The sequence below is a fragment of the Rhamphochromis longiceps genome, linkage group LG3, assembly GCF_057381845.1.
Source record: "Rhamphochromis longiceps isolate RC_006_pf linkage group LG3, R_longiceps_female_GT1.1, whole genome shotgun sequence".
NCBI lineage: Eukaryota > Metazoa > Chordata > Actinopteri > Cichliformes > Cichlidae > Rhamphochromis > Rhamphochromis longiceps.
Genome location: NC_140559.1, coordinates 22,661,959 through 22,689,174, shown reverse-complemented (window position 1 = coordinate 22,689,174; position 27,216 = coordinate 22,661,959). Strand labels below are relative to the sequence as shown.

Here is a 27,216-nt window from a genome sequence, read left to right as displayed (position 1 = left end):
TTCTTTATTTGAGAAAAAAAATAAAAGCTTGTTGATCACTCTAATCAGTCACTCAGGAGGAGGAGAGAAACAACGTGCTGTGGATTATTTAGAAACCTCTCTGTGTGATGGTTTTAATCAGGGCATGATGACATCGCTATGTCAGCCTTCCCTTTCTGGAACTTCTCATTTCAGCCACACTCATTTCTTTAACTCTATACAGGAAACTTGTTTCATGTAAGTACAATCAGCTCTGCAGCTGCTCGGTGGTCTCCATCCTCCCGTCCCAAATGGCTTCTTTCAAATTCTTCCTCTTTTTGTCTTTAATCTCAGAGTTAACAGGTGAGCAAAATGAACATTTTTATTCTTGTTTTAATTCCTTGCTTAGTCCCATGTGATCCATTTAACTGGTTAACTCTAAACCCGAACCAAGAAATAATAAGTTATAATTGTGATGTCTTCAGCTCTTCAGCAGGATGTTCAGGTGAAGCTTGGAGATGACATCACTCTCCAGTGTCAGATTTCTACAGAAGAAATAATCTCAGTGCTGAAGTGGAGCAGAGCTGACCTGAACACAGACGGCTACGTCTACTTCTACAGGAACAAACGCTCCTATGAAAACTACCAACATCCATCTTTTCATGGCCGAGTGAAGCTGAGGGACCTGGAGATGAAGGATGGAGACGTTTCTCTGATCCTGAAGAACGTCGCGTTTAATGACACTGGGATGTATGAGTGTCACGTAGCTGTGAGGAACCCTGTGAGAAGTAAAAGAGTTCACACTGAGATCAGTCACGTCATCAACCTCACAGTCACAGGTGAGTTTGTGGAGCTCACACTCAGGTGTTAAAGGTCTGATATCATCAAATGTAAACTAAAAACTTCAGCTTTATGATCCAGTTAGAATTCTCTCCTCTTGTCTTGGTGAGTTTGTAACTCCCCTAGCTCCCTCTGCACAGTGTGCTGCTGACTCAGGTGTTAATCATGTTTCTGTCATTGGGAAGCAGCCAGTTGTTAAATATTTGAATATTCTGATGAGGAACTGAAGCCGTTCTCTCCATAGCGACATTTGCAGACACACAAACTTCCAGGTGAACTGCTGCTTTGGTGCCTATCAGTTTCTTATTGCCTATTTTTTCTGCAGGTGAAACACATGAAAGCGTGTCAGAGAAACGAGTCATGGAAAGAGGAGACGCAGATGAAAGCATGGATGATACTGAAAGGGTCGGAGTTCCGACTCTTCAGGTTGTTGTTCCTGTTGTTGTTGTAGTTGCTCTTGTTGCTCTTTTTGCCGTTGGTTTTGTGATACACCAACAAACTTGTCATCATAAGAAGCAACATCCAGTCAAGTTTCCTACTGAGGACTCAGATGACGTGCTATGAAGCTGCAGAAATGTATAAACTTTCTTGATGAAAACTAAAGCATTAACATTGACTCATTTTATAAAATGTACAGATCTTAATAAATAATAATAAATTAATAATTATTATAAATTAATTAATTAATTAATTTATTAGATCACATCATAATAACAGAAACCACACACAACATTTTAATACGGAGTCTTTGGTTTCAGTGAATTTTAAAAAATAAACTTCAGACTAAATTTACATTTTAAACTCAAACCTAAACCTGCAAACCTAAACCTGTAATTATATCATATAAAAAATGTTTATGTTCGCATGAAAACAATTTCTCAACAAAGAGGTTTATGGTGGACAGAAACATAAAATAAATGATTTTAGTAATCAAACTGCAGCACTTCACATCTTTCACAGCAGTGTCAGTTTTATTAATGTAGCAGATTTTTGGAGTCTGTTTCTGAATGTTTGCACAGATTTGATTTCAGGTCAGCATGCAGCTTGTTCACAAGAATGTGACCACGGTCACTGAATGCACCTTCAGTACATTTACATCTAATACTGGGAACAGTTAAAAAATCCGAAGCCCTGACTGTAAATCCATTTATAAACACACTGCAGGCCATGATTTCCAGTCTACTTCTCCTTTTCTGGATTGAGTCAGGAAGAATGAACTTCCTTATTTTCTTTTATTAACTTTTATTAATGTGAAATCATTTAGGGGAAAAAAAGTTACGCAGCAATAGTTCAATCAACATCCATAATTAAGCACCAACCTTTAGTTTAAAATGTTGCGGAGAGAGAGCACAGAGTCCACACCTTTATTCTTAAAAGATAATCTTTGGGATGTTCTGGAGAAGACTGCAGCTGTTTGATTCTCCAGTTATCAATACTTTACATATAATTACTGAAATTTATGCCTCATCAAATGTTTCCCTTCATCATAGTTAAAGGCAGTCTATTGAAAGGTTGAAGGAAAGTGTATGTCCAGGTTATGTTATATTGCACAGCTGTTCCTGATGTGCTGATGGCAGCGTTACTACACAGAAGTTTAAATCAGGAAGTTCAAAGCATTTCTGCACCAACAGGAACTGTCCGAATGATTAAACATGTAAAAGTTTTGCAAATGTGCAAAAATGAGAGTTTGTGTTCTTTCTTTTACACTAAAGGAATCTGGGTGATTTTTAATGATAATTTATTTACTTGGATCAAAGGTACCATTGAAACATTGTGTATATGATAGCTGTCCAACATGTTCACCATAAAATGAAAAAAAAATCTGCTTTCTTACAGTTTTTCTCAAATGCTAAAACACATGTCACAAACGTTACCACCAGGTCCCCCAATGTCCAAACACAACACCCTTCTCTAAAGCTACATAAACACAACCACACCTTCCCACTGCAAAACTCAAACTCCCACACCAAGAGAGCAGCTCGAAGCTGTCAAAACTGTAAACACTATACACAGCATTACACACTACAGCAAAACAATTGAAAACACAATGCTCAATTTGTGAGAAGGTTCTTTGGTTCATAACTGCCAATGCATATTTTTATAAACTGTACAGTAACGGATCGTCATAGAACCCTGCAGAGGATTAGGCATTTAGATTTGTGAGTTTCACATGAAGACTATAAATCTATAAAAACATCCTGCATGTACGTACACTACTGTAACACAACTCAATGCAAAAACAGAAGCTATCGCACACAACAGTACTCTCGGAAACATGATCAGGGTGTGAAGTCTGTTTTTATTGTCTACACGGTCATTTTACAGTATTACACACAGTCACTGTGCGGCATCATGTCGCCGAGCTGCATTGGGCCACATCACCTCATCCACATCACAGGCTATATTGTCCCTTGCTAGGCACCGCGGGAAAAACGCCCTGGAATGGCGAATCCATCCCTGGAAGGCCTCCACTGGGATGTCAGCACAGGCCAGCTCCATTGCCCGTACGAGGTTCTCTCTTGTGTATGGCTGTCTGTCATACACCTTCCATCTCCATGATGAGAAGAACTCCTCTATAGGGTTCAGGAAAGGGGAGTAGGGTGGCAGACAGACGTTTAAAAAGTGGTCACTGTTGGTGGTGAACCACTCTCTGATTTGGTGTGTTTTGTGGAAGCGGACGTTGTCCCAAATGATCACATACATGTGATGTGCTAGCCTAGGATGGTGTTGTTGACGGTCCAGGAGGATGTCTTTTAGCTCCTCTAGGAAGGTGAGGAGACGTTGGGTGTTGTAAGACCCAAGGACAGCATGCCGGTGGAAGCCCCTCCGTACCCATAGCTGCACAAAGAGTAATATTACCCCCCCGTTGGCCAGGAACCTCAGTGATGGCTCTTTGGCCAATGATGTTACGGCCTCTTCGCCTTAGTTTCTGGAGGTTGAAGCCAGCCTCATCCAGGAAGAGGTACTCATGGAGTCTGGCCATCGCGTCCAACTGCATTATCCTCTGTGAACATGGAAAAGCGTACAGGTGTTCAGAACGGTCAATCAGGTAGCACAGTATTGTCCAGAAGTAATGTAGGCCACTAAGCAACACAGTATGTCCACTAACTGTACTGTGGACATGGATGTATACGTACTTGCACATACTCGTAACGTTGTCCTATGTGTCGCGCAGAGTTGCGCTCAAAGGGAACCCTGTAGACCTGTTTCATCCTCATCTGTTGGCGCCGGAGAACTCGGTCTATTGTGGACACGCTGACAGCATCAATGTTCTCAAAGTTTACATTATCTGCAATGACTTTGTCTCTGATCTCTCGGAGTCTAATGCAGTTGTTCTCACGGACCATATCTGCAATGAGGGTTTCTTGTGCCGCTGTGAATATGGCAACCCTCCCACCTCTATGTGGCATTCTTTCAGCTCTAAAGAAAGAAACATGTGTTGTCAATTGACTGATTTATATGTAAAACTACATGTAAAGTGACAGACCACTTTCACAGGCCTGTAAAACTGTAGTGTGACAAAGAAAGCAATAGCGTACTATACCTGTTGTGTTGTCTAAATGCCTTGATAATGGTGGCCACGGTGGACCTACTCAGGTTTGGATGTACTCTTCGTCCCGCTTCAGCCATTGTCATGCCATGGACAATGACATGATCAATTACTGTTGCTCGCATATCATCTGTTATGATGGTGCGAGGTTGTCTTCTTCTCCCACCTGGACCTTCTCCTCTCTCTTGTTGGCCTCCTTCTCTTCCTCCTCTACTCCGAACTCCTCTTCTTCTTAGGCCTTCACCTCTTCCTCCTCTGATCTCAACCCCTCTTCCTCTTTGGCCTGCAGCTCTTCTCCTTCCGCACGCTCGAATGCCTTCATCCATTGTGATTGTTTAGCATCTTCACCAAACTATGCTTTCATAGGTGGGGTCACATCATTAGCAGCAGGTGTCTTCAATTTTGAGTCGTTGTGTGTAGTGACTGACGCCAGGTGTGTTCCCTGTGTTCACAGATTGGTGACTGTGGCAAGCATTTTGCATCACATGGGCTTTCATTTGAGAATATGAGCAGAGTTGTTTTGCAACATGTGTTTTAGCAAGGAAAAATGTGTTTAGATTTGTGAGTACAGAGGGTTGTGTTTTGTGAATTGTGTCTTCATGTGACATGTGTTTATGGTACTGGAATATGGTGGCTACATTTAGTAAATGTGTTTAGACTACTGGTCATTTGGGTTACAGGATTGGCTTTTGTGTTTTAACATTTGAGAAAAACTGTAAGCACATTTTTTGTAACTATTGGCTAATTTTGCAAAACTCTACACACAAATAAGAAAACCTGTCACCCAATTATCAAAACATTTTAGTTCTCTTGCAAAAGCGAACACAGCTAGATTAACTCTTCACACCTTTGTAAAAATGGTGTTTTCGTATCAAACAGTACACACAAGCCATCATCTACTAAGCACACAATGCGCCAACTGCACACTGATGGTATGAATACAAAACACATCTGGCTTTTGCTTTCTCTGTGTACAGATGTCAATTTGAGGTCACACCTTTGTCATAGTGTCATGTAAACATACAAGGATCCAAACGTCAAGTATTGGTGTTTATTCACACTCATCAAAACCAAGACAAAGTCAGAACACAAAATAGGAATTCCACAAATAAAAGGAAAAAAAAAGACAATCAGCCTACATCATGTCGTCTTTCTGGGTCCGGCCACAAAATTTCGTCCACATCGCATGCGATATCCTCCAGTCCAAGGCACCGGGGAAAATATCTCCTTGAATGCTATATCCAGGCCTGACATGATGCCTGGTCAATATCTCCACATGCCTCCTCCATTGCCTGTAAAAGGGCCACCTGTTGATGAGGATGACGGTCATACACTTCCCAGCGCCAGGCAGAGAAGAACTCCTCGATGGGATTCAAGAATGGAGAGTATGAGCTGCTATATTTGTTTGCAGCACTTCCAGTTGAGGTTCCAGCAAAACAATTTAGGGAGTGGGATATGCATTGCTCAAGATTCATATGGGGAAACAAAAGGCCGAGAGTGAAATATGCAACAATGCAGCTGCCTGGTGAGCGGGGGGGCATGGCTCTACCGTGCTTTGAGGATTACTATCTGGCAGCCCAGATCAGACCTCTAGTGTGCTGGTGTAACTCTAAGTTTGAGGCAAAATGGAAGGACATTGAGCTTTCCTTGATGGATTTCCCAATACAGTCTGTTCTGGGGTCCCTTGAGAGTTTACCACAGGCATATCAGATGCAAAATTTATGTGTAAGTTTTTCCCTGAAAAAAATGGGCGGATGTGATTAAAATTTTTGGTCTTACAGTTTTTTCTGAATGCTTAAACCCTAACTGTGATTCCTGTAGCACAATCTCTAAAACTATTCAGACTTATAGCAAAACCACTCACTGAGTCTGCAAAACTAAAAGCACAAAAACTGCTTTGCACTCAGTTTGCAATTTTGTAACAGACACTTTGCAAAACTGTAGGCACAATTCACTGCACAACACTCAATTACCAAATTTCTAACACACTCCTAGCAAAAGTATACACATGTATGGCTATCATTAACACTAATTTGCCAACTGTCTGGCACACTTTCACATGTGAAAACTTTTTTAGATAATTAGTTCACTTTGCAATCAGCCTAAGCACTATAATACAGGTAAGCTGTGTGTGCGGAGTACAATGGAGGGAGCAGAAAGAGTGAGAAGTAGAGGAGGCCGAGGAAGAGGACGTGGAGGTGAAGAAGTAGGATGAAGAGGACGACAAGGACAAGGAGGAGCAAGAGGAAGATGAGGAGGGGGGAGAGGAAGATGAGGAGGGGGGAGAGGAAGATGAGGAGGGGGGAGAGGAAGGGTAGGAAGAGTAAGAAATAGAATTGCTGATGACATCAGAGCTACAATAGTGGACCATGTAATCAACCGTGGAATGACCCTGAGGGTAGCTGGCCAACGGGTCCAGCCTAACTTGAGCCGCTACACTGTAGCAAGCACCATAAGGACATCTTGAAATGAGAATCGGTTAGTACAGTCACTTCGCACAAAGATTTGTAGCACTGCCATATGCCAATGAGAAACACACCAATACCATTGATGTAAAAATACTGAAATTGTTACTTTACAGAATTGCTAGATGACCAGATGCTGGGGGCAGAGGAAGCATGTTCACTGCAGACCAAGTAACCCATATAGTCATTATGGCGATTGCAAATAATCCTATACTTGGAAATAAACACTTGTGTTTGTTTTGATGTGTTTGAATAAACACCAGTACTTGAAGTTTGGATCCCTCTATGCTTATGGATCTATGACAGAAGTATGAGCTCAAACTGACATAGCCTACCTTGTGCACAGAGAAAGCAAAGGCCAGATGTGTTTTGTATTCATACCATCAGTGTGCAGTTGGCGCATTGTGTGCTTAGTAGATGATGGCTTGTGTGTACTGTTTGATACGGAAACACCATTTTTATGAAGGTGTGAAGAGTTAATCTAGCTGTGTTTGCTTTTGCAAGAGAACTACAATGTTTTGATTATTGGGTGACAGGTTTTCTTATTTGTGTGTAGAGTTTTGCAAAATTAGCCAATAGTTACAAAAAATGTGCTTAAGCAATCAGAAAAAACTGTAATAGGGAAATAGGGTTGCTGGGATGGCCAGCGTATCTCCCACGCTTCCTTCCAGCATTGTTAGACCATAAATTCAGGGAGTGGTCCAGGCATGGAATCATTGCAATCTGTAAGATAGTTAAGCATGGGGAGCTGATCAATTTTGAGGACATGTGTCAGATTTACGAGATCGGCAGGGAAGATTTTTATCGTTACCTACAGGTTCAGAGCTTCTTCCGGAACGAAATTAGAATGCTTGACGCAGATGCTAGTGGGGTGATCCGAATATTTATGGATGCTTATGGTGAGAACATTATAAGAGGTACTATAGGCAAAATATACAGAAGTTTTACAGCCATGAAAAAGACCTCAACAAGATATGTCAGTCATCGCTGGGAAAAAGAAGCAGGTATAACTATCTCAGAGGAAGATTGGTTGCGGATGTGGAAGAATGTGTTATCTACCACCAATTCTTTAACATGGCGAGATTTTGGATGGAAGAATTTAATTAGATTCTTCATCACACCAAAGCAGAAATCCAAAATAAGTGGTTCAGGCGCTTCATGCTGGAGGGAGTGCGGGGAGGTCGCTGCAGGTTGCTTCCATGTCTTCTGGTCATGCCCTAAACTGAAGACCTTTTGGGAAGAGATTAAACAAATGGTGATGGATGTGCTGGAAGTAACACTGGACTTCTCCTTTAGTACCATGTACCTTGGGAATATACCTGAGGATATAAATAACAGAGATTCATACTTACTGAAAATAATTATGGTTGCATGCAAAAAGGCAATTACTAAGTGTTGGTTACAGACAAGCCCCCCCACACGGAAGCTGGTCATAGACATTATTAACACAATTCATCATATGGAACTGATTACCCTCTCACTGCAGCTACAGAAGGAGAAAGGAGAGAGACTTTGGGAACGATGGGATCGTTATACGTCAAAAGACTAGAAACTGATACCTCTGTGATGCAGAGGGACAACTGCGAATTTGTTTGAATGGAACATGCACCTGTGTAATATGTAGTATGTGTAAGTAAAACAAGACGTTGTGTATTTTGGAATATGCGAACATATGTGACTGTGTTGGTTTCCCTTGCCCTCTTTAGTTCTGTATGTAAAATAAGATGAAAATCAATAAAGAGAAAGTATTAAAAAAAAAGAAAAGAATGGAGAGTATGGAGGGAGGTTGAGTGCCATGAAGGATGGATGGTCTGTAAACCAGTTGCGGACCAAAGCAGCCCTATGGAAACTAACATTGTCCCATATGATGACATATCGGGTCTGCTCTGGTCTCTGAACAGTGAGCATGTCATGCAAGGTGTCCAGGAATGCAATAATGTGTGCAGTGTTGTATGGGCCTACGGTTGCATGATGGTGAACAACACCATTTTGGCTTATAGCTGCACACATGGTTATGTTACCACCACGTTGTCCTGGGACATTGATGATGGCACGGTGTCCAATAATGTTCCTGCCACGTCTCCTGGTTTTACTGAGGTTAAAACCGGCCTCATCTACAAAAAGTAGCTCATGTCCCATTGCATCTGCTTCTAGTTCCATCACTCTCTGGACAAGACAAAACAAATGCAACACATCAGGCCCATGCACAGCACTACAGTATGCACTTCCAACTTCTTCACCTCCACATCCTCTCCCTCGGCCTCCTCTGATTCTCACTCTTCTCACTCTTACTGCTCCTTCCATTGTACTCCACATAGACAGCTTACCTGTGGCCTGTTTATAGTGCTTAGGCTGATTGCAAAGTGGACTAATTATCTAAAACAGTGTTCACATGTGAAAGTGTGCCAGACAGTTGGCAAATTAGTGTTAATGATAGCCATACATGTGTATACTTTTGCTAGGAGTGTGTTGGAAATTTGGTAATTGAGTGTTGTGCAGTGAATTGTGCCTACAGTTTTGCAAAGTGTGTGTTACAAAATTGCAAACTGAGTGCAAAGCAGTTTTTGTGCTTTTAGTTTTGCAAACTCAGTGAGTGGTTTTGCTATAAGTCTGAATAATTTTAGCAATTGTGCTACAGGAATCACAGTTAGGGTTTAAGCATTCAGAAAAAACTGTAACCAGCCACAGCTTATTCTCATTGTAGATGAACATCTACACAGGTGTTACTCCTTCAATTTTTCAACTCCTTCAATTCTGGCATGCCAGAAGATTATTTCCTAGGTGTATTGCCCTAGATGACATAAGATGTGATGTGGATGAGAACCTGTGGCCAAATGGAGAAGACCGAGTAGATTAGCATTACTATTGTATGTGTATCAGTGGATGGTGTGTATACAAATTCTTGTATTTTGGGATTACTTAGTGCAAAAAAATAAAAAATACATAAACAAATATTAACGAATTCTGCATGATGTCTGTTTCATCCCAGTAACATATGTTGAAATTATAAACAGAGATGTGTCCTTGTTTTACACAAGAAAACACTGTGTAATGCTACATGTTAGTGTTTTTTAGGTCATTGTTTTGTGGGTGACAAAGTGTGTTTGTCGGCTGTCAACCTTTGCTAGTGTTCTGGAAGAATGAGTTTATTTGAGACCTGAATAAAGTGTTTTGGTAGTTGTAGTGCATTTTGAATGTGAAATGAACTGCTTTGCCAAGCTGAAGGTCAGTTAGGAGAATTGTGTGAAGAGTTTTGCAAAAGTGACCTAAGTATTGAGAAATGTGTCCTAGCGGCTGTAAAAAAACTGTAAAACAACACAGTTTGGCATCTAGTTACAGAGGTTACCTAAGCTCAGGTGATATTTTAGGTGTTAATTTGGGAATATTTATTATACATTTGGAACCATACATCTGGTGTGTGTGTGTGTGTGTGTGTGTGTGTGTGTGTGTGTGTGTGTGTGTGTGTGTGTGTGTGTGTATTTGCAAGCTTTGTCTCTAGAAATGTTCTTGTAACTACCCAAGATGAAACTATGATCTTGTGCTGCCACCTTCTGACACTGAAGTGCTCCAACAAACCCTGTGAAAGTGAAACAGCTGGTGCTCAAAAAATGTGACGCTAAACAATGTTAAAACAAAACAGCTCATAATGTTCTCCAGGAGACACAGATGGGTCCACTCCCCTCATTATAAATGGTGAACAGGTTAAATGTGTCTCCTCCTTTGGGTTTTTGGGCAACCACAGCACCACTTATCTCATGTGGACCCGCAACACAATCACCCTGATAAAAAAAAGCCCAGCAGCGAGTGCACTCCCCCATATCCTGAGGAACAGTAACATGAGGAAGAGTAACATGAGGAAGAGTAACATGGACCAGAAGCTGCAGCTGGTCCATGTGGAGAGTGTGTTCTCTTACTGCCTGGGTTTGGTGAGCAGCGACCACAGCTGAATACAGGAAGGCTGCACGTAGGGTAATTAATACTGCCCAAAGATCACTGACTGCCTTCTGCTGATCATGGAGGCCATCAACAGATCCTCCTGTCTCAGGAAAACCAGGTCCATGAACTGCAGTCATTCAAACTGGAAGCAGACATGCCAAGTCTCTTTCATTGGTAGGTGTGCAGTACTGTGCCAGCTGCAGTGGATGGTGCTGATGGAAATGTTTCCTGCCATAAATTAAATATTTTATTCAAATCCTATTTTATTATTTTTTTCTGGTCTTACTCATTTTCCATCTCTATTTATTTGTACTTTTTTATTTCTTTCTTTCTTTGCCCGTCCTGTCCTGTAGCAATCAGAATATTGCTGTTAGGCCCTAAGGTCAAGAAAAATGCCCGACAGATCTAGTTTCCAAGTGGACCTTTTGCTATACTGGTCCACATGATTGTCATAGTTTATTTGATCTTTATTATTTGTTTTTATTTTAAGTTATTACAATCAGAACCGACAGGATTCGGGGACGGGGAAGAATAATAATAAGAAAAGAGTAGTTGAGAAGGTAACAGGTAACAGTAGATAATAAATACTGAATCACATGAAGTAAGCATGAAGCATGAAGGAGATCCAGGCTCCAGACATCCAGAGGCCCGCCAAAGCATGAGAGCCCAGGGAGGATGACCGGAGGGGCAGCTGTGCCACCCTCCTGGAAAGAGCTGAGGAGAGCCCCAGACGTGGGGTCAGCCAGCAGCTACGATGCAGAAGCTACAGGGAGGATGCGACGACTTGACCACAGGGTCTGCCGGCAGCCGGTTGTGCCGGAGCGGACCGAGCCCCGGGGCTCGAGGCCTGAGGGTCCCACATCCACTGGAAGGGGCTTGACTGAGCCACAGGGTCAGGACCCACCAAGCAATCACCCAGATTGAGCAAGTACATACCTAAGTGCCCATCCAGGGACATCGGGAACTGGTAGAGTGGATTGTTAAATGTTGTCATTTTTATGCTTACCATCCATCTCTACATTGTTTAACTGTGGGATGAAAGAAATTCCACTGTCCTCCTCCCCAGATTCTCGAGGTTATGGGAAGGGGGGCTTTTATTACAGACACATCCTTGTGAGGGTATTTTGATGTAAGCTTCCTGCCCAGCACTAGGTCATACACACACACACACACACACACACACACACACACACACACACACACACGCGCGCGCGCACACACACACAAACACACACACATTCTTACTTACATACAGAAGTTCACACATATACATACAATGCCTTGTCTTAGAACCATGTGGGCGTTGCTTTGCTGTGATGTGTTTTGTGTGAACTGTTTCTCAATAAAAGGCAGCGAGAGGAGGCCGGATTTGGGGTCATTTTCGTGGTGGACACAGACGAGGTCTCCCTTGCAAGTAATCGATCGATCGACTGTCTTGTTTTCTTCATGATGAATAAGTCTCTAAAACCAGCGGGGCTTGTGGAAACACAGACCCAACAGGAACCACCAATGCACCGATGGCTGCGAGCATCAGCCACCAGCAGGGAGTGTGGTGGGGAGAGATAGGTCCCCACACCTGTAACCAGAGAAGTTATGGAATCAGAACGATGCCACCTTGAAACGAAACCGAAAAAAATATTGAAACCGAAAAAAAATATTGTAACTGAAATAAATGTACTGAAAAATCTTGTATTGAAACCGAAAAAAAAATTTATAGTGAAAAACAATTAATTGAAACTGTAATTTTTTTGTTTTCGCTTACAAATTTTTTTTTTTTCGGTTTCAATCCATTTTTTTTCGGTTTCAAACCATTTTTCGGTTTCAATCCATTTTTCGGTTTCAAACCATTTTTCAGTTTCAATCTGCTGGCACTGTTTTGGCGTCCGGGGGCGCGCTGGGGGGGGGGCGGGGTTTCCGGCCCGCATGTATTTGCATACATTATAGAGGCCACTAGTGCTGACCAAGCTGCCATCTTTCTCTCTTCCCGTCTTTCAATGGCTGCTTCGATTTCAGCTTGAACCTCCAAACCGCAAGTAAGTAATCATTTTTTGTCATCTTTTCTTGCTGTCCCACTGGGCTGGACATTAGTTTAGTTTTTATAGCTACATCTGGTGAAGTTGTGGTAAAATGCTGGTATTAGCCTATTCGTCGTAGCAAGCTAGCCTGAAGCTAATATTTGCTAAATTTAGGGACACCCGTGTCTCTTCAGGAGTTGGAGGCCGGTGTTCTAGGAGCGGATCTCAGGATCTCAACAGGCAGTGTTGGGCAGTAACATAATACATGCACCAGCGTTACGTATTTAAAATACAAAATATGAGTAAATGTATCCGTTACAGTTACTGTTTAATAGGTGATATTGAGAATACAGTTAGTTTGTTGAAATAAATGGATTACATGGCGGTATTTTCCTGTTTCATATGTTAGGCTATGGTCTCTCTATTTTTGGTAATTCCACGCCGGTGGAAACCCAAACAAAACACGCAATAAGAGCCTCTAAAAATTATTATACAAAAAGTATTTAATATGAAGGCAATAGCAGAGTGTTACAGGCATTGCCCTAAACAATGTAGCCTCATGGGCAGTGCTGCAGGGAGAATGGACTGCCATACACGTTATGTGTCTGTGAGCGAGGAGGGAGAAAAAGGAAAAGTACGAGCTGTCACGGAGCAGAAACGGGAGCTGGAAGCATGTAAATATAATAATAACCACTAAAGCCAAAAAGAGTGCCTGACGAGCCCAGCTGTAAGTAAGCTGTTAAGACTCGACTGTACACCGTGTTCGTGTTTTCCTCCGAAACATTAAGCAGCCTTTCAACGCCTCTCTCTGTCTCTCGCTAGCAAACTTGACCCAGACAACAAAGTAAAGCTAGTTTTCAGCTACGAGCCCGACACGAACCCGACGTATCAGCCAGAGGTCCCTTTACTACGGTTCGGAGCCGCTGACCTGTTTTATATACGTGCTGAATAGTTTTCTACACGAGATCGCTGCAAAAAGTGCAGCCTTACCTAATGTCCACCTACTGTTACTCATTTATATTAAGATTTTAACATCTAGTTGGTATTGGTATGGCGAGTAGCCTTCAGTAATAGTAATAAATCACACAGCAATTAGAGGTGGGAATCACCATACAACTCACGATACGATATTATCACAATACTCGACGCACGATACGATATTATTGCAATTTTTTAAAAATATTTTGCGATATTCAAATTCTGTACATAAAGGTAAACTTTATCAATATTCATTTTATCTAATATCAAATTCTCACACTCAGTCTTTCTCTCATTTCAGTCAGTTTTATTGTTGACAAACTGAACGGTTTGTATTACAGTCTAGTCCAACTTAACTGAATGCAACCATCTGGTACAATTATAGCTATTCTGAACTATGGAATTTATGAAAACTATGCAGCCCCTTCAGCAACTGAAGAATTTGAAAGTAAATTAAAACAAAATATAATTTTACATTAAATAAAAAAGTTTTAAACTTAATTAAAATGAAACATGTCTTAAATTAAAATAAGTAAACTGTCATGTTTATTGCTGCCAAAAAAAAGTTAAACACATTTGGACAGTGAAGGAATGTCAGGATTCTTGCTCAGAAAAAGGAGCTGATCAACATGCTCTGAAGTCAGAGCACAAAAACCTTTTTTGTAACAAAATATCGATTTCTGCTGTCCCTGTATCGATACATTATTAGCAAACAAAATATCACGATACTACACAGTATCGATTTTTTCCCCCACCCCTAACAGCAATAGTACATTCATGTAGTTGTAAAGTATTCAGAATACATTACTTCTATAATCTTTGGTGGAATACATTTTAAAATTAACCTTCCCAACACTGTCAACAGGTTAGCACCTCATACCACAGTGCATCAAAACAGTCTCATGAGCGCTGGGAAGGACGAGCCCAGAGCCCAAAACAGACAGTGCAGGAGATGACAAGGTTAGTAATTGTATGGTGAAAATTATACTTTGTTATCTTGATTGGCAAAAGAAAAGTAAATACAAAATCTGCTTCTCACATTTAGGGCATTTCCAAGATTTTTTTTTTTCAAAACTTCTTCAATTTCTTTCATTACAGCTGTCCTGTGCCAGAAGTTCTGTTGACCCACAGTGAGAGGCATCATTTCAGAAACACCAGGAAGACTGAAACTCGTCGCCGGGATCAAGCAGGGCTCGTGATCTTCACCAGCAGCTCCCTCACAAGAAGGATAAACCCAGCATTTCATGAACACTGATGGAGACCTTTGCTTTGTGTAATGTTAGAAGTACTCAGATAATCCTCAGAGGGTCTGGACTTTTACATAATATAATAGAATAGAATTCAACTTTGTTGTCATTGCACATGCACAGGTACAGGGCAACGAAATGCAGTTTGCATCCATCCAGAAGTGCTTTAGCCATGATATAGATATATTACAATATATATTAGCAATAATATAGATATGTAAGTATATTACAGAAATGGGTCTATTATGGTATGTTACAATGTACATGGTATGAAGTATGTTAAGAATATTCTATAACTATAAGTATGTACAGGCTGTAGTGAGTACAAACTATGTACAGGCTATGAACAGGATATAAATATGAAATAAAAAAAACTATACAGAAATCTGAGATATAAAGTTATACAGAAATGTGAACTATGCAAGTTATAAACAGTTGTAGGATTAAAAATTATCATATGTACAGAATGATTATTTACACAGAACTATACAGTAGTGCAGGTAAGTAATAGCTATAAGCTATAGTAATAGCTTTAAGTCCTGTAGAAAGTTAAATATATGTTGTGCTCACTGGTTACTCTGGTATGAATGACTCTGAATTACTTTATGATAAATAACACTATTGTCAAAAAACAGTGAAAGAATTCCAGATCACAAGTTTTTAGTTCAAATACAAGTAACAACCTTTGACTTTAATCAGGTTTTATTTAATTGTGTCAGAGAAAACATCATGTGCTCTTCATGTAGCTGAGTACATTCAGTGTTTAAAACAGAAGTTGTGCAGGTCTGAGATCAGCAGTTTTCTGAAACACCAAACTGAGGTACTGTTAATGCTGATGTATTGTGACACAGTTACAGGGGTGATTAATCCTTTTGACTTTTTGTCTTTAAATTTATCAATAAAACAGCTGCAGCTTTCACTGACAGCACATGTGGTGCTTTAACCTTTGTACTGTTTTCTTCAGTTAATTTTGGAGTTACTACAAAGATTGAAGATATAGGATGATCTGTCTGCTGTCACTGGGTGGTGCTGAGGTCTGAATCTGAGGACGGCTCCTGTAATCACAAACAGAACAGAATCATCACAAACTGAAATATAAAGTTTATCTCTCAAAACTGAAATAGAGCTGATCCTTCTCTGTCCTCACACACTCGGGATCTGAAGTTGTTCAGTTCTACAGTTCTGCCGACAGCTGTTTATTTTTTTTTATTTGTTTTAAAGGCCTTACTAACACATTTTCTAATATCATGTTTACCTTTGAGTTGTTGATGCTTTATAAATGGACATCTGCAAAGATGAGATGATGGAGCAGGTTTCAGTCGAGGTTCAGACTGCTGTTTGCACATATTTAATAATCAGCTCTGCACAGGAGCAGAAGCAGAGTCCAGCCTGTTGCTCTTACAGTATAATACTACTATAATAAAAGTACAGTAACCGTGGTTAGTCACTGAGCAGCCCGGTGCGTTTCTCTTGATTTCTTTAGTCAGGGTAAATTCATTCACCTGCACGGGTTAGCTAAACGAACTTTACAAAACAAGTTTCCCCGACAGCCGAGTGCTCATTTTAGCTAGCTAGGTCCTTAGGTAGCTAGCTAAGGACCTAAATTACGGATTAGTTTACAAACACATTTAACTTACCAAAAATAATGCGGTGGGGCCTCAGGTCCTCCTGTCCGGTAGTCCAATTTACTGAAGAACACCTCAGGCTGTCACTTTGAAATAGTCGGTAATGTAAACGCTGGACCTCTCGGCATCTGCCATTCCCGAACAGACACGTGCGAGTTTGTCCGTGACCGCAGCCGCGTCGTCAGTGTTTTCTCCAGTCATTGGTCAGCATTATAATATATGCAAATACATGCGGGTCGGAATCCCCGCCCCCCAGCGCGCCCCCGGACGCCAAAACAGTGCCAGCAGATTGAAACTGAAAATTGGTTTGAAACCGAAAAAACATAGATTGAAACCGAAAAATGGATTGAAACCGAAAAAAAAAAATTGTAAGCGAAAACAAAAAAATTACAGTTTCAATTAATTGTTTTTCACTATCAATTTTTTTTTCGGTTTCAATACAAGATTTTTCAGTACATTTATTTCAGTTACAATATTTTTTTTCGGTTTCAATATTTTTTTCCGGTTTCGTTTCAAGGTGGCATCGTTCTGATTCCATAAGAAGTGAAGTATAAGAAATGTCTTGACATTGTGTCTGTGTCGTCCTGTTCTGTCTAGTCTTACATTGTCTTGTTTTTTTTTTGTTTTTGTTTTTTTGCAATTTTTGTACATTGCACTTCACATAGTCCTATGTTTGTCTGTTAAATATGTCATATGTAGCACCAGGGTGTATAAAAGCATCTGCCGCAGAAAGATTAGAGCCAGCAGGTGGCAGCAGAGGAGCTTGGTTTTCATCTGACCTTTGACCTTCACAGCATCTCCTCTCAGGGTTAACTACTCCCTGCATGATATGCCTGCTCTTTGTGTCTCCTTCTGTGACTTAATGACAATGTTTTATATATTAATGTTTTATATAAATCCTGTCCACAGTGCGGGGGCCACTGTAGAAACTATACAGTTCATTCAGCTTTGCCACTTCAAATTATGTTAACTGAAATTCCTCCTTCAGTGTCCGTACTCAGGGTTAAGAAAAGCAGGATTGAAAGAGAAAACTCATGCGTGCTTGCTTTGGACAGCTGACATAACACAAACAATTGCACGAGTGCTACAGAGGACCACAAGAGCCACGCGCATCGAAATAAAAAGCTGTGCTTAAATAATGAATTGTAGAATAAAATGTGCATTTGTAAATTCATTTTTGAATTCCAATTTAATAATTTGTCACATGAGGTAGGACTCAAGTAGAGAACGTAATTTAACTCTTTCTGCACCGCTGGGTGAATGAGACGTTAACAGATCGTTTTTTTCTTTCTATCGGGTTGTTTTTCTTTACTCGAAGAGATCAAATTATTGGTGGGACAATTTAATAATCGCTGGATATTGGTGGGGACATGTCCCTTCCGTCCATGCCAAATCTACGCCATTGGTTGGCCCACGCGCCAGCAGTGATTACTACACCTGTGGTTGATCAAGCAGCCTGTACATAAATGATTACATCATCTCTTTTTAATATTTATTCAACTTTATTCTAAGCACCAGCTGTCTGTTAGAATTTTTGGGGTTTAATCAAATAAAAATAAACAAGGTTAACATATGATTTATGTGATATGTTAAATCATAAACATATGATTTATTTACCTTTAACTTTAGAACACAAAGCACATCATGCAGACTCCTGGATCTTAGAAGAAAACTAATGAGACTAAGTGCAGGAAGCTGTCTGTTATAACTAAACATGTTATGTGCACCTTGTAAGACCTTCTGTTTAACTTGATCAAACTGTCACATATTGTGGTTTATGCTGTGAAGCATAACTTTGCCCCCACCGCCCCCTCATGAAGCTTCTTTTGAAACACAGCGATGAGCCGTAGATAATGGAAACAGCTGCTGGTTCTACTCTTCTCAGAGAAAGTCATGCTGTTGTAATAGCTGCAGTTTGTGGTTTTGTGTTGTCCTGCTCAAATACAAACAATGCCTTCCCTGAAATAGAAGAGAACGAACTACTGTTCATCTTTTTCTGTGACTACAAAACAGCTTCAAACCTCCATTTTGTTTTTCTCTGCTTCCTCACAATCTGAGTGGCCATTTTAGACCCAACAAGTTTCATTTTCAAGTGGGACAAGCCAACAAAGAACATTTGCTTAAACTCATTTGTTTATGACTCACACTTTCTGTTCATCCTTCTGAGCCACAGACGGCAGTCTTTATTATAGCTTTCTATCTTTGACTAATCTGGGCCTAATTTAGCTCCTTATGGCTCAGTTATGGTTCTGGTAAATAATAATATTGTCTCTATACGGGGCGTGGGAGTTCGCCTTGTAATCGGAAGGTTGCCGGTTCGAGCCCCGGCTTGGACAGTCTCGGTCGTTGTGTCCTTGGGCAAGTTGTCTACCAGTTGTGACTGGTGGTGGTCAGAGGGCCGGTGGCGCCAGTGTCCGGCAGCCTCGCCTGTGTTAGTACACCCCAGTGCGCTACATTGTGCGCCCAGTCAGTGTCAGCTTGCCATCACCAGTGTGTGAATGGGTGGATGACTGGATGTGTAAAGCGCTTTGGGGTCCTTAGGGACTAGTAAAGCGCTATACAAATACAGGCCATTTACCATACTTGACATTCAGACACTTAATTAAAGCGTCTCTGTGAAACATGTTCTGTTCTGTAAAAGCATGTCCAGTTTTCACCCCTGCTCTGTAACTAAATATGAGTTTTAGCTCGCTGTAACCCTGCTGAGTCACCTCTGCTCTGGGTTTGTAAAACGTTTCTTAGTCCGCTTTATTGAAAACATTATACTTACAGCTTTATTCTGATCACACAGTGGCCTTAAATAAAATAACAGGAACTACTTCTTCTCATTACAAAACACTGCTGAAAATAAAACAGACACACAATTAGGTGATTTTCACGTTTGGTTTTATTTTATTTTTTGATTGATGATTTTATTTATTTATTTTTAGGTTTGCAGGAACAGAAAACATTTTAAACCGATCAAAAGTCACATAAAGATGCGAGAACACTGTTCATGTAGTCCTTTATAATTTGTTTTAGGTACATCATCATTTTTATTACGTTCATCTACAGAACATTTACTACAATTGATTTAATTTACACTTCTATGCAAAGTAAATGTAGTTTTATTTTTAATCTAAATGCTAATGATTATATAAATATTACATTTATTGTCCTTAAATTACTATTAGACTATTACCACTTTCACATGTTTTTTTGTTTTTGTTTTGTTTTTTAATGTTTGGGGCCTAGATTCATTCATTATCCGTAACCCGTATCTTCAGATGTCGCACATCCTTCTCATTGGGTGTTTTTGGACTTAACCAGCACAAATAATTTTAACTTATTCAGCACTCACTTTTTCCTCAAATATCCCGTAAACAAAAGGTAGCTGCAGTTATCATAATAAGAATACTGACTGCGTGGTTACTCTGCTACCCTCGGTATCTCCATGATTATAAAACAGTAAAGGTCGAACACAGACATCCTGATCTCCTCCATTACAAATAAAAAAAGCAAACATACCCACGAATGTACAGAGAATTTAATGCAGAAATACAGAATAAAACAATTATATGTTTAACATAAAGCCAACAGCTGTCATTTACAGACCTTGCGGCATAGTTCTCAGAACCAGAATACTTCAATAACCCCAAAGGAAATGATGTTATTTTATGTATTATTATTATTCTTATTGTTATTGTTTATTTATTTTATGTTATCACATTACATTACTTAATCTTTTTTACACATACAAATCTTTTTTACAAGTACAAAATATTTATGACCACATTTTGAGCCCATAGTCTCTGAGTTCATTTGAAACGATACTAACCTCTTACTATTTGAAGATAGATTAAAAATATTATTATTATTATTAGTAGTAGTAGTAGTATTGTTATTATATAAGAAGAAGAAATTTTAAAAAATCCCTCATTGACACGTTTAGTTTGCGGCCTCCACCTGGGTCATCCTTCCCTTTCTTGGGCCTTATCCTTCTCTCTGTGCATCTTGGCTAACAGCTAGGAGCTTAATTTGCTTCTGCAGGAAAAAAGAAAAAAAGAAACAGAGACTGTAACAAGATGAAAACAAGAAAACAAAAAAAGAAAAAAAAGGTTTTTTTTGTTTTTCCCCTCAAATCTTCGATTTCAGACAACCTGTAAATAAAGTCTAGATGAAGAATACTTTGCGCTTTTAAAAAGTTTTGGTTCATTTTCATTCCTGACCAATCAAATCTTCCAGCTAACGCAGAAAAAAGTGACAGTCACAGCAGGCTGATTGGCCACTGTCAGCATCAGTCAAGCAGTCATGAGAGCACTCTCCAGTTAGTTCCTGTTTGGACGCAGACCGACTGGAAGACTCGTAAGATGAACTAGGCCAAGCTCGACGGTCTTCGTTTTTTCTCAGCAAAATGATCAAAAGTGTCCTCTTTGTATTTGTCTCGGTTTTTGCTGCTGGAGGTGAGCTGGACTTTTATAATAATAACAAATGTATTTTAATCAATTCAAGTTGTTATTTATCTTAATAATATAACATAAGGCTGAGGATACAACGGATTTGCTCTTCTTCTTATTATTATTTGGCAATTTTTCAAAGGCCTGTTTTAATGATGGAATCCAGCTTATATTATCTTCGATGAAGATTTTTCTCCGTTTTTGTTTTAGAAACATCGTCAATTGGAAAACAAATAAATAAAAAAGAAATTTTCGCGGTTTAGAAAATAAAAAAATATTAATTTCCTGTACGTGGACATGAAGCATATAGTATAGCAGTGCATATACGAGAGAGGAAAATACTGTTCAGGGAAGGGAAAATAATAGCATGAAATGAAGTTACAAAACCCTCATAAGATCCATGTTTAGGTCCTGGTGCGAATCCACCTAATATCATTTTAATTACTTTTAAAAGAATCCCGAAAACCATCGTGAGAAACTGAATGAAAAATTAAATTAAAATAAAAACGCTTTTCTTTTCTTAAGAAAATCGAATCGAATAAATGTTTACGTGGTTCTGCGACAGCTTTTAATCATGACGACAATTGTTAAGTTAGACCTAAACGAAAACGCAACACTTTACTGTCACTCCTCTAGGGCGTGGTCGGTGTCTGGTGTTCTTCCTTGTATAATCAGCAATAATAACTTAATATTAACAGTCGTGTCTGTGCATTCAAAGGGAGCGTTACTTGTGAGAGACTCAGTTTAAAGCCAATAACTTCAGAATACATAATTCTAATTCTAACTTGATGATGGACTTGCGTGTAATATTTAACTTGTTCCTTGTCTTACAAGACACTCAAAGAGTTTTTAGCTACACGTTTCACTTTACCCTTACATTTATAGCGCAGTTTATTCTGCACTTAAATACTTTATCTATCTAGCATCCCTGGCCAATTTAGAATCACCAGTTAACATGTCTTTGCACTGTGGGAGGAAGCTCACTCTTCTTATCCTCTAAAGTGGTTCAAACGCCACACAGAAAGGGCCCCAGCCTAAATTTAACTCAGGAACTTTCTTGCTGTGAAGTGACAGTACTAAACACTGCAGCATCGTTCAGATCTCATATCATAGCAAACCCTCTGACCTCTGTCTGTTTTCTGTTACTTCTGTGTACAAAATGCTGTTTTTTCTGCAGTTTCAAAATTCCCCCATGATGTTTCAAAGATGACCAAGTGTCTGTCTCTGTGGGAACCTGTTCTCATGACAGTTTCAAAGGCCAACTAGAACTCTGTCATTACTCTCACTTAAAGAAACAAAATACACACAGACATGACACGTACCGTTTCAAGATTCCCCAGAGCAACAATTGTCACTTATTTGACCCACACACAATGACACACTTGACACCTGGGATAGACTCCAACAACGAACCTTTACGTTCTCTATTCCCTATATACTGGTAAACATGCTCCCTGACTATTTTCTCTGTTCCTGGGTTACTCATAGGTTACCCTGGTTATAAACGTACTCAGACCGTTTTAATAAAAAAAAATGTTAAAACATCATCAAATGTTATATTTAAAGAAAGAAAAAAAAAGAAAAAAAACTGTCACATTTAAAACAGCTGTTCCATCCCGGCTCCATCAACCCCTTCATGCCCTAAATGTGGCGTTTTTATCATTTAAACCAGGAACATTTAATTTCACGGACGTAGTCGTGGACTGATAAGAGGTAATAATCATAAAACAAACAACAAACAACAACAAAAAACAATACGAGGGGCGATGTGGAGAAACACGGAATACAAGTGAAAATCAGCCTGTATCTTAATTTGATGTAACATTTGACTTAAGTGAGCTACCCCACAAAGTCATAGAGCAGATACCGGGCTTTCCATTCATGTCGTACGCGTTTAGGTGGCCTCTTACAAAGAAGGAGGACTATACAAAAAAGTCCAATGGTAAATTTCACGCTTCTCATGTTCCCAAACAGTCCAGTATTATATAAATGACATTTAAATCATGACTGAAAACTAGTATGGAAATTGTTAACGTGTGTTATCCATTTGAAACCAAATTAAAATGAAAACCAGCGCAAAACATCGAACTAAAATAATAACGCTGTGAAAAAAACAACAATTGTTTAAGGTTACGCTGAACGAAAATTTCAAAGGCTGTTCAGCAGTTAAAGAGTTTCCATCTTACCGTCAGAGGCTGAAGCCAAACTTAGGCAGAAAAGCTGCTGTCCACTCTGAAACGACAAAACCGAGAAATCTCAACGAAGTCAGGGAAAGTTTTCACGCAGAGGCTGCTGAAATGTTTTCAGCTCGTCGTTTGTGGCTGCGGTAACTGAGGAGACTTCTGTGAACGACAGAACAGATGAGAGGCAACGTCATTATTTACGATAACGCCCCGGTCACTTTTCCTGTTTGTGATCTGCTGGCGAAGGTGACTTCTGCTTTCAGCTTCACATCAGCAGATCAGATTCAAACCTCATCTAATACCTGATCAAATGATTCAACATGAGCGTTTTTAAGTGTGGTTTGATTAGAGCGACATGCCGAGTAATGATGCTCATTGATGCTGATGTTAGTGTAGCTGAACGTAAAGGAGATCGTGGTTATTGGCTCCATGTGAGGCAGTCTTTGTGAAACATTGAGTTGTGAGAACATCACTTTCCCCTTGTTTCTAATTCTGTGATTTTTAATTTGATCTCTCCTGTATAAACACCAAAATGAAACAAAAGTTCCAATTTTAAATTATGAAAAAGGTCCACTACTAAATATCAGAAATCATAGTATAATTGCAGGCAACATTTATTAATTTTTTAAAACACATGTTCATTTCTTTCATCTGTCACCCATATGTACTTTTGGGATTTGCATGGAATTGACAGCTGCATTGGTTGTGAGTAGAATGGATAAGATGTGGAGAAAAGAGCTGCAAATGCAGGAATCAGTTTTTGAACTGATAACACCTCTGTATTGTAATATATCACAAATGAAACCTCAAAGTGTTAAATATTTGTAGCACACCGGATGGCAGCGATGCTTAAAATGTCCAAACCTTCTCAGTGGAAATATGTTAGTACATCATGTTATCCTGCTGATCTGGCTTCTAGGGGAGTCGAGGTACAATCTTTTCTGAAGGCTGATTCCTGGTTTAAAGGACCAAAGTGTCTTTCTGAACCAGAAATTAATTGTTCAGTGAAGCCTGGCAGTGGAAAGGTCTCTTCAAATGATCCAGAGATTAAAATGGCAATTTTAGTTAATGCTGTTAAGGCAAATGAATACATAGATGAGAATGAGAGGGTGAAGAAGAAGAAGAGCAGCAATCTCTATGAGCTTTGAGGATTGTGTGTCACAAGTTGGAAGTAGGCTCAGTAGAGCAGCTATACCTGAGGAGGCAAGGCATCCTGCTATTATAGCTAGGGATCTTCAATTTACTGACCCTGTGCTTCAACATGTACATCAGAAAACAAGGCATGGTGTACGTAACCACGTGCTGTCCAAGTTGTGGCAAAGGTATTGGATTCCAGGTGCAAGCACTGCTACAAGAAGGATTTCGAGCAAGTGCGTTGTCTGTTTGTCTGGTTGCTATAGAAGCTAACATTTGTACTTGAACGTTTAACCTCTCTGCTCTGTGTTGTTTCCTCTTTCAGGCAAGGAGATCATCACAGCTGAGTCTGGACAGAACGTCAGTCTCCCATGTCGAACTCCAAACAACATCACAATCAGACTTGTAAAGTGGAGCAAAACTGGCCTGGAAAAATATGTCCTTTTGTACCGAGATGGACACTTTGATCCTGCCAAACAGCATCCATCTTTTATGAACCGGGTGGATCTGCAGGACAGACAGATGAAGGATGGAGACGTATCTTTGATTCTGAAGGATGTGACGACTGCTGATAGTGGAACATACGAGTGTCGTGTCCTCATGAGTGGAACAAAAAATGCCCTCAGCATCACCCTGAGTGTTGTTGATCCTCCAGGTGAGTGAGTAGAGTTGAGTGTGTGTGTGATCAGAGGTGAAGCTGCTTCCTGGTTGTTGATGTTTGTTTCTAAAGATGTTGTTGATGAGACTTTGTAGAAAGCAGCTGGTCTGAGTGATGTGATCAGAGTGCAGTAGATAATGTCTGACAGCAGTTTGAAGAGGAAATGGATTCTGTTCTGTTCTTCACTCATCACCTACCTGACAGCTGACACCTCACACCTGTTTCTCACCTGCAGGTCAGCCAGGAGGAGACACAGAGGATGGAGGGAAGGAGGCTGGAGGGAAGGAGGATGGAGGGAAGGAGGATGAAGGGAAGGAGGATGGAGGGAAGGAGGATGAAGGGAAGGAGGATGGAGGGAAGGAGGATGGAGGGAAGGAGGATGAAGGGAAGGAGGATGGAGGGAAGGAGGATGGAGGGAAGGAGGATGGAGGGAAGGAGGATGAAGGGAAGGAGGATGGATCTGTTGGAATGAAAGTTGGTCTGTCAGTTTGTGCTGTTCTTCTTGTTGCTGCTGTTGTTGTTGTTGTTTTTCTGATCTATAGAAAACATCAGAAAGGTGTTTTATAACTGAATTGTTAAAAAAAGGAAGGAGGCAGGAGGACGCACAGAGGCTGTATCTGTTGGACTGATTGTCAGTCTGTCAGTTTCTGCTGTTCAAATTTGAGAATTTTCAATGTTTTCTTTGAAAATCAGTAATTATCCTAACAAACACCAACAGAGGATGCTCAATTTTACTCTGTCAGATGACAAACATGTCTAGATTTCATTTTGATTTTGCATTTCTCTGATTATTATCAAACCTCATTAGACTATTATATCACCTTCAATTTACTATATTACAGTCTAACATTAGAAACAGTGGCTCTATTTATTCAGCTTTCCAGGTTAGCTGTTCATCTCAGTGTAAAAGTTCAAAGCAAATCTTTGAAAAGTTCTTTATATTTCTTCCTCACTTATATGATGAACATCTGGGAGTTCCTATTATCAAACAAAACACATCAAACAAAATTTAGAGATGCTTTTTTGTGTTTCTCCACACAAATTCTTCAGAGTGAACTAATTTCACACAACACAACATGTTGTTCACAGTTTGATTTTACACAGTATTTATGAGTTCAGTGTCTCGTATGTTGCAGTATCAGAATAACTTCAGGTTTGGCTGTAAGATCAAACTTTTTCTGTGAGATTTGAAACACAAATTAATCCTCATGTAGAGATCAGCTGTTACAGTATAATTACTGTCACACATACTGAACCGACTGACAACACAAACACTGTGTGTGATGAAGAAAAGACGAATTACTGTCGATTATAGACGATCAATAATCTGCCTGACATTGTTCAGGACTCACTGGTCAGCTACAGCTGAATAAATGTTATGATGGACAGTGTTATGAAACCAAAGTGAAGGTAATTATTTCCATGTAGCTGCAGAGTCAGAGGTTTCCTCTCTGATCTGTGAAGCTTTGAACTTTTCCTTCCATGAAGGAGACGCTTCAGTCTGTTACCGCAGTATAAACATTTCAAGTCCAGGTCAGATATTATTAATTTATTGTCTCTGTAACTTTGGTTATTGCTAATAAAGTTTTGCAAACAGCAGTAGTGAATGTTTTTTTTCTTGAATTCAGTCTTTAATCGTTTGTTTTCTGTGGCTGTAAAGGTTTAAAGATTAAACTAAACTAAATCAAGGTTTTTGTTTTCACCTTCATCAGTTTCAAGGTTTTACAGCCTGGAGGAACACAGTTTGTTTCTCTCCATGTTGACTTATACACAAATAAGACACCTACAGTCACATATACAAATGAAGGTAATCTGTATTCACAAATAAAATACAGCAATTTCATTAAAAAATGCATTTAATATTATTATTACTACAAATTAATGAAACCTCATTGATGAGCTGCTTATATCCATGTTAGTCTTTAATCCTAAAGTAAATCCTAAAGTAAAGTTGTCAAAGACAATCAATAGAATTGAGTTGAATTTCATAATTTTGCAAAACGCCCTGTTTTTGCAAAATTAAATTTTAAATCATTTAAAATAAACTTCTTAGTCAAAGGTATGAAATTCCATTTTCATTCAGCTTTCATGCTAAATCATGTTGGAATATAAAAAGAAACATTTGCATAAAAATATTTATTTAAATGTGATTTATTTATTCTGATGTTAAGAAAGACCAGTGAAAAGTGCA

General features: G+C 39.6%; 2 protein-coding genes and 1 pseudogene across 3 annotated transcripts in view; 2 read left to right on the top strand and 1 right to left on the bottom strand.

The window, feature by feature from the left end:
• The window catches only part of LOC146673456 (uncharacterized), a 73,163-nt gene extending 46,466 nt beyond the window's left edge, over positions 1 to 26,697 (top strand). For both annotated transcript variants that reach the window (XM_085402043.1, XM_085402044.1), the window contains exons 2-3: positions 24,693 to 25,022; positions 25,261 to 26,697. In XM_085402043.1, the coding sequence (XP_085258169.1) occupies positions 24,860 to 25,022; positions 25,261 to 25,592 (495 nt within the window). In that variant the 5' untranslated portion in view covers positions 24,693 to 24,859 and the 3' untranslated portion in view covers positions 25,593 to 26,697. The remainder of the gene's footprint in view (positions 1 to 24,692; positions 25,023 to 25,260) is intronic.
• LOC146673458 (uncharacterized) lies at positions 270 to 1,409 on the top strand. Its single transcript, XM_085401948.1, has 3 exons — positions 270 to 321; positions 444 to 797; positions 1,124 to 1,409. The coding sequence occupies exons 1-3, from the start codon at positions 270 to 272 to the stop codon at positions 1,360 to 1,362; spliced, it is 645 nt and encodes a 214-aa protein (XP_085258074.1). The 3' UTR covers positions 1,363 to 1,409.
• On the bottom strand, positions 3,115 to 4,258 carry LOC146673457 (uncharacterized; annotated as a pseudogene).
• Positions 26,698 to 27,216: the final 519 nt, after the last annotated feature.

Bases quoted from the DNA above. Each gene is read 5' to 3' on its own strand.
- LOC146673458 (XM_085401948.1), top strand. From the start codon at position 270: ATGGCTTCTTTCAAATTCTTCCTCTTTTTGTCTTTAATCTCAGAGTTA. The intron at 322-443 runs GTGAGCAAAATG...TGATGTCTTCAG, and splicing joins TTTAATCTCAGAGTTAACAG to CTCTTCAGCAGGATGTTCAG. The intron at 798-1,123 runs GTGAGTTTGTGG...TTTTTTCTGCAG, and splicing joins CATCAACCTCACAGTCACAG to GTGAAACACATGAAAGCGTG.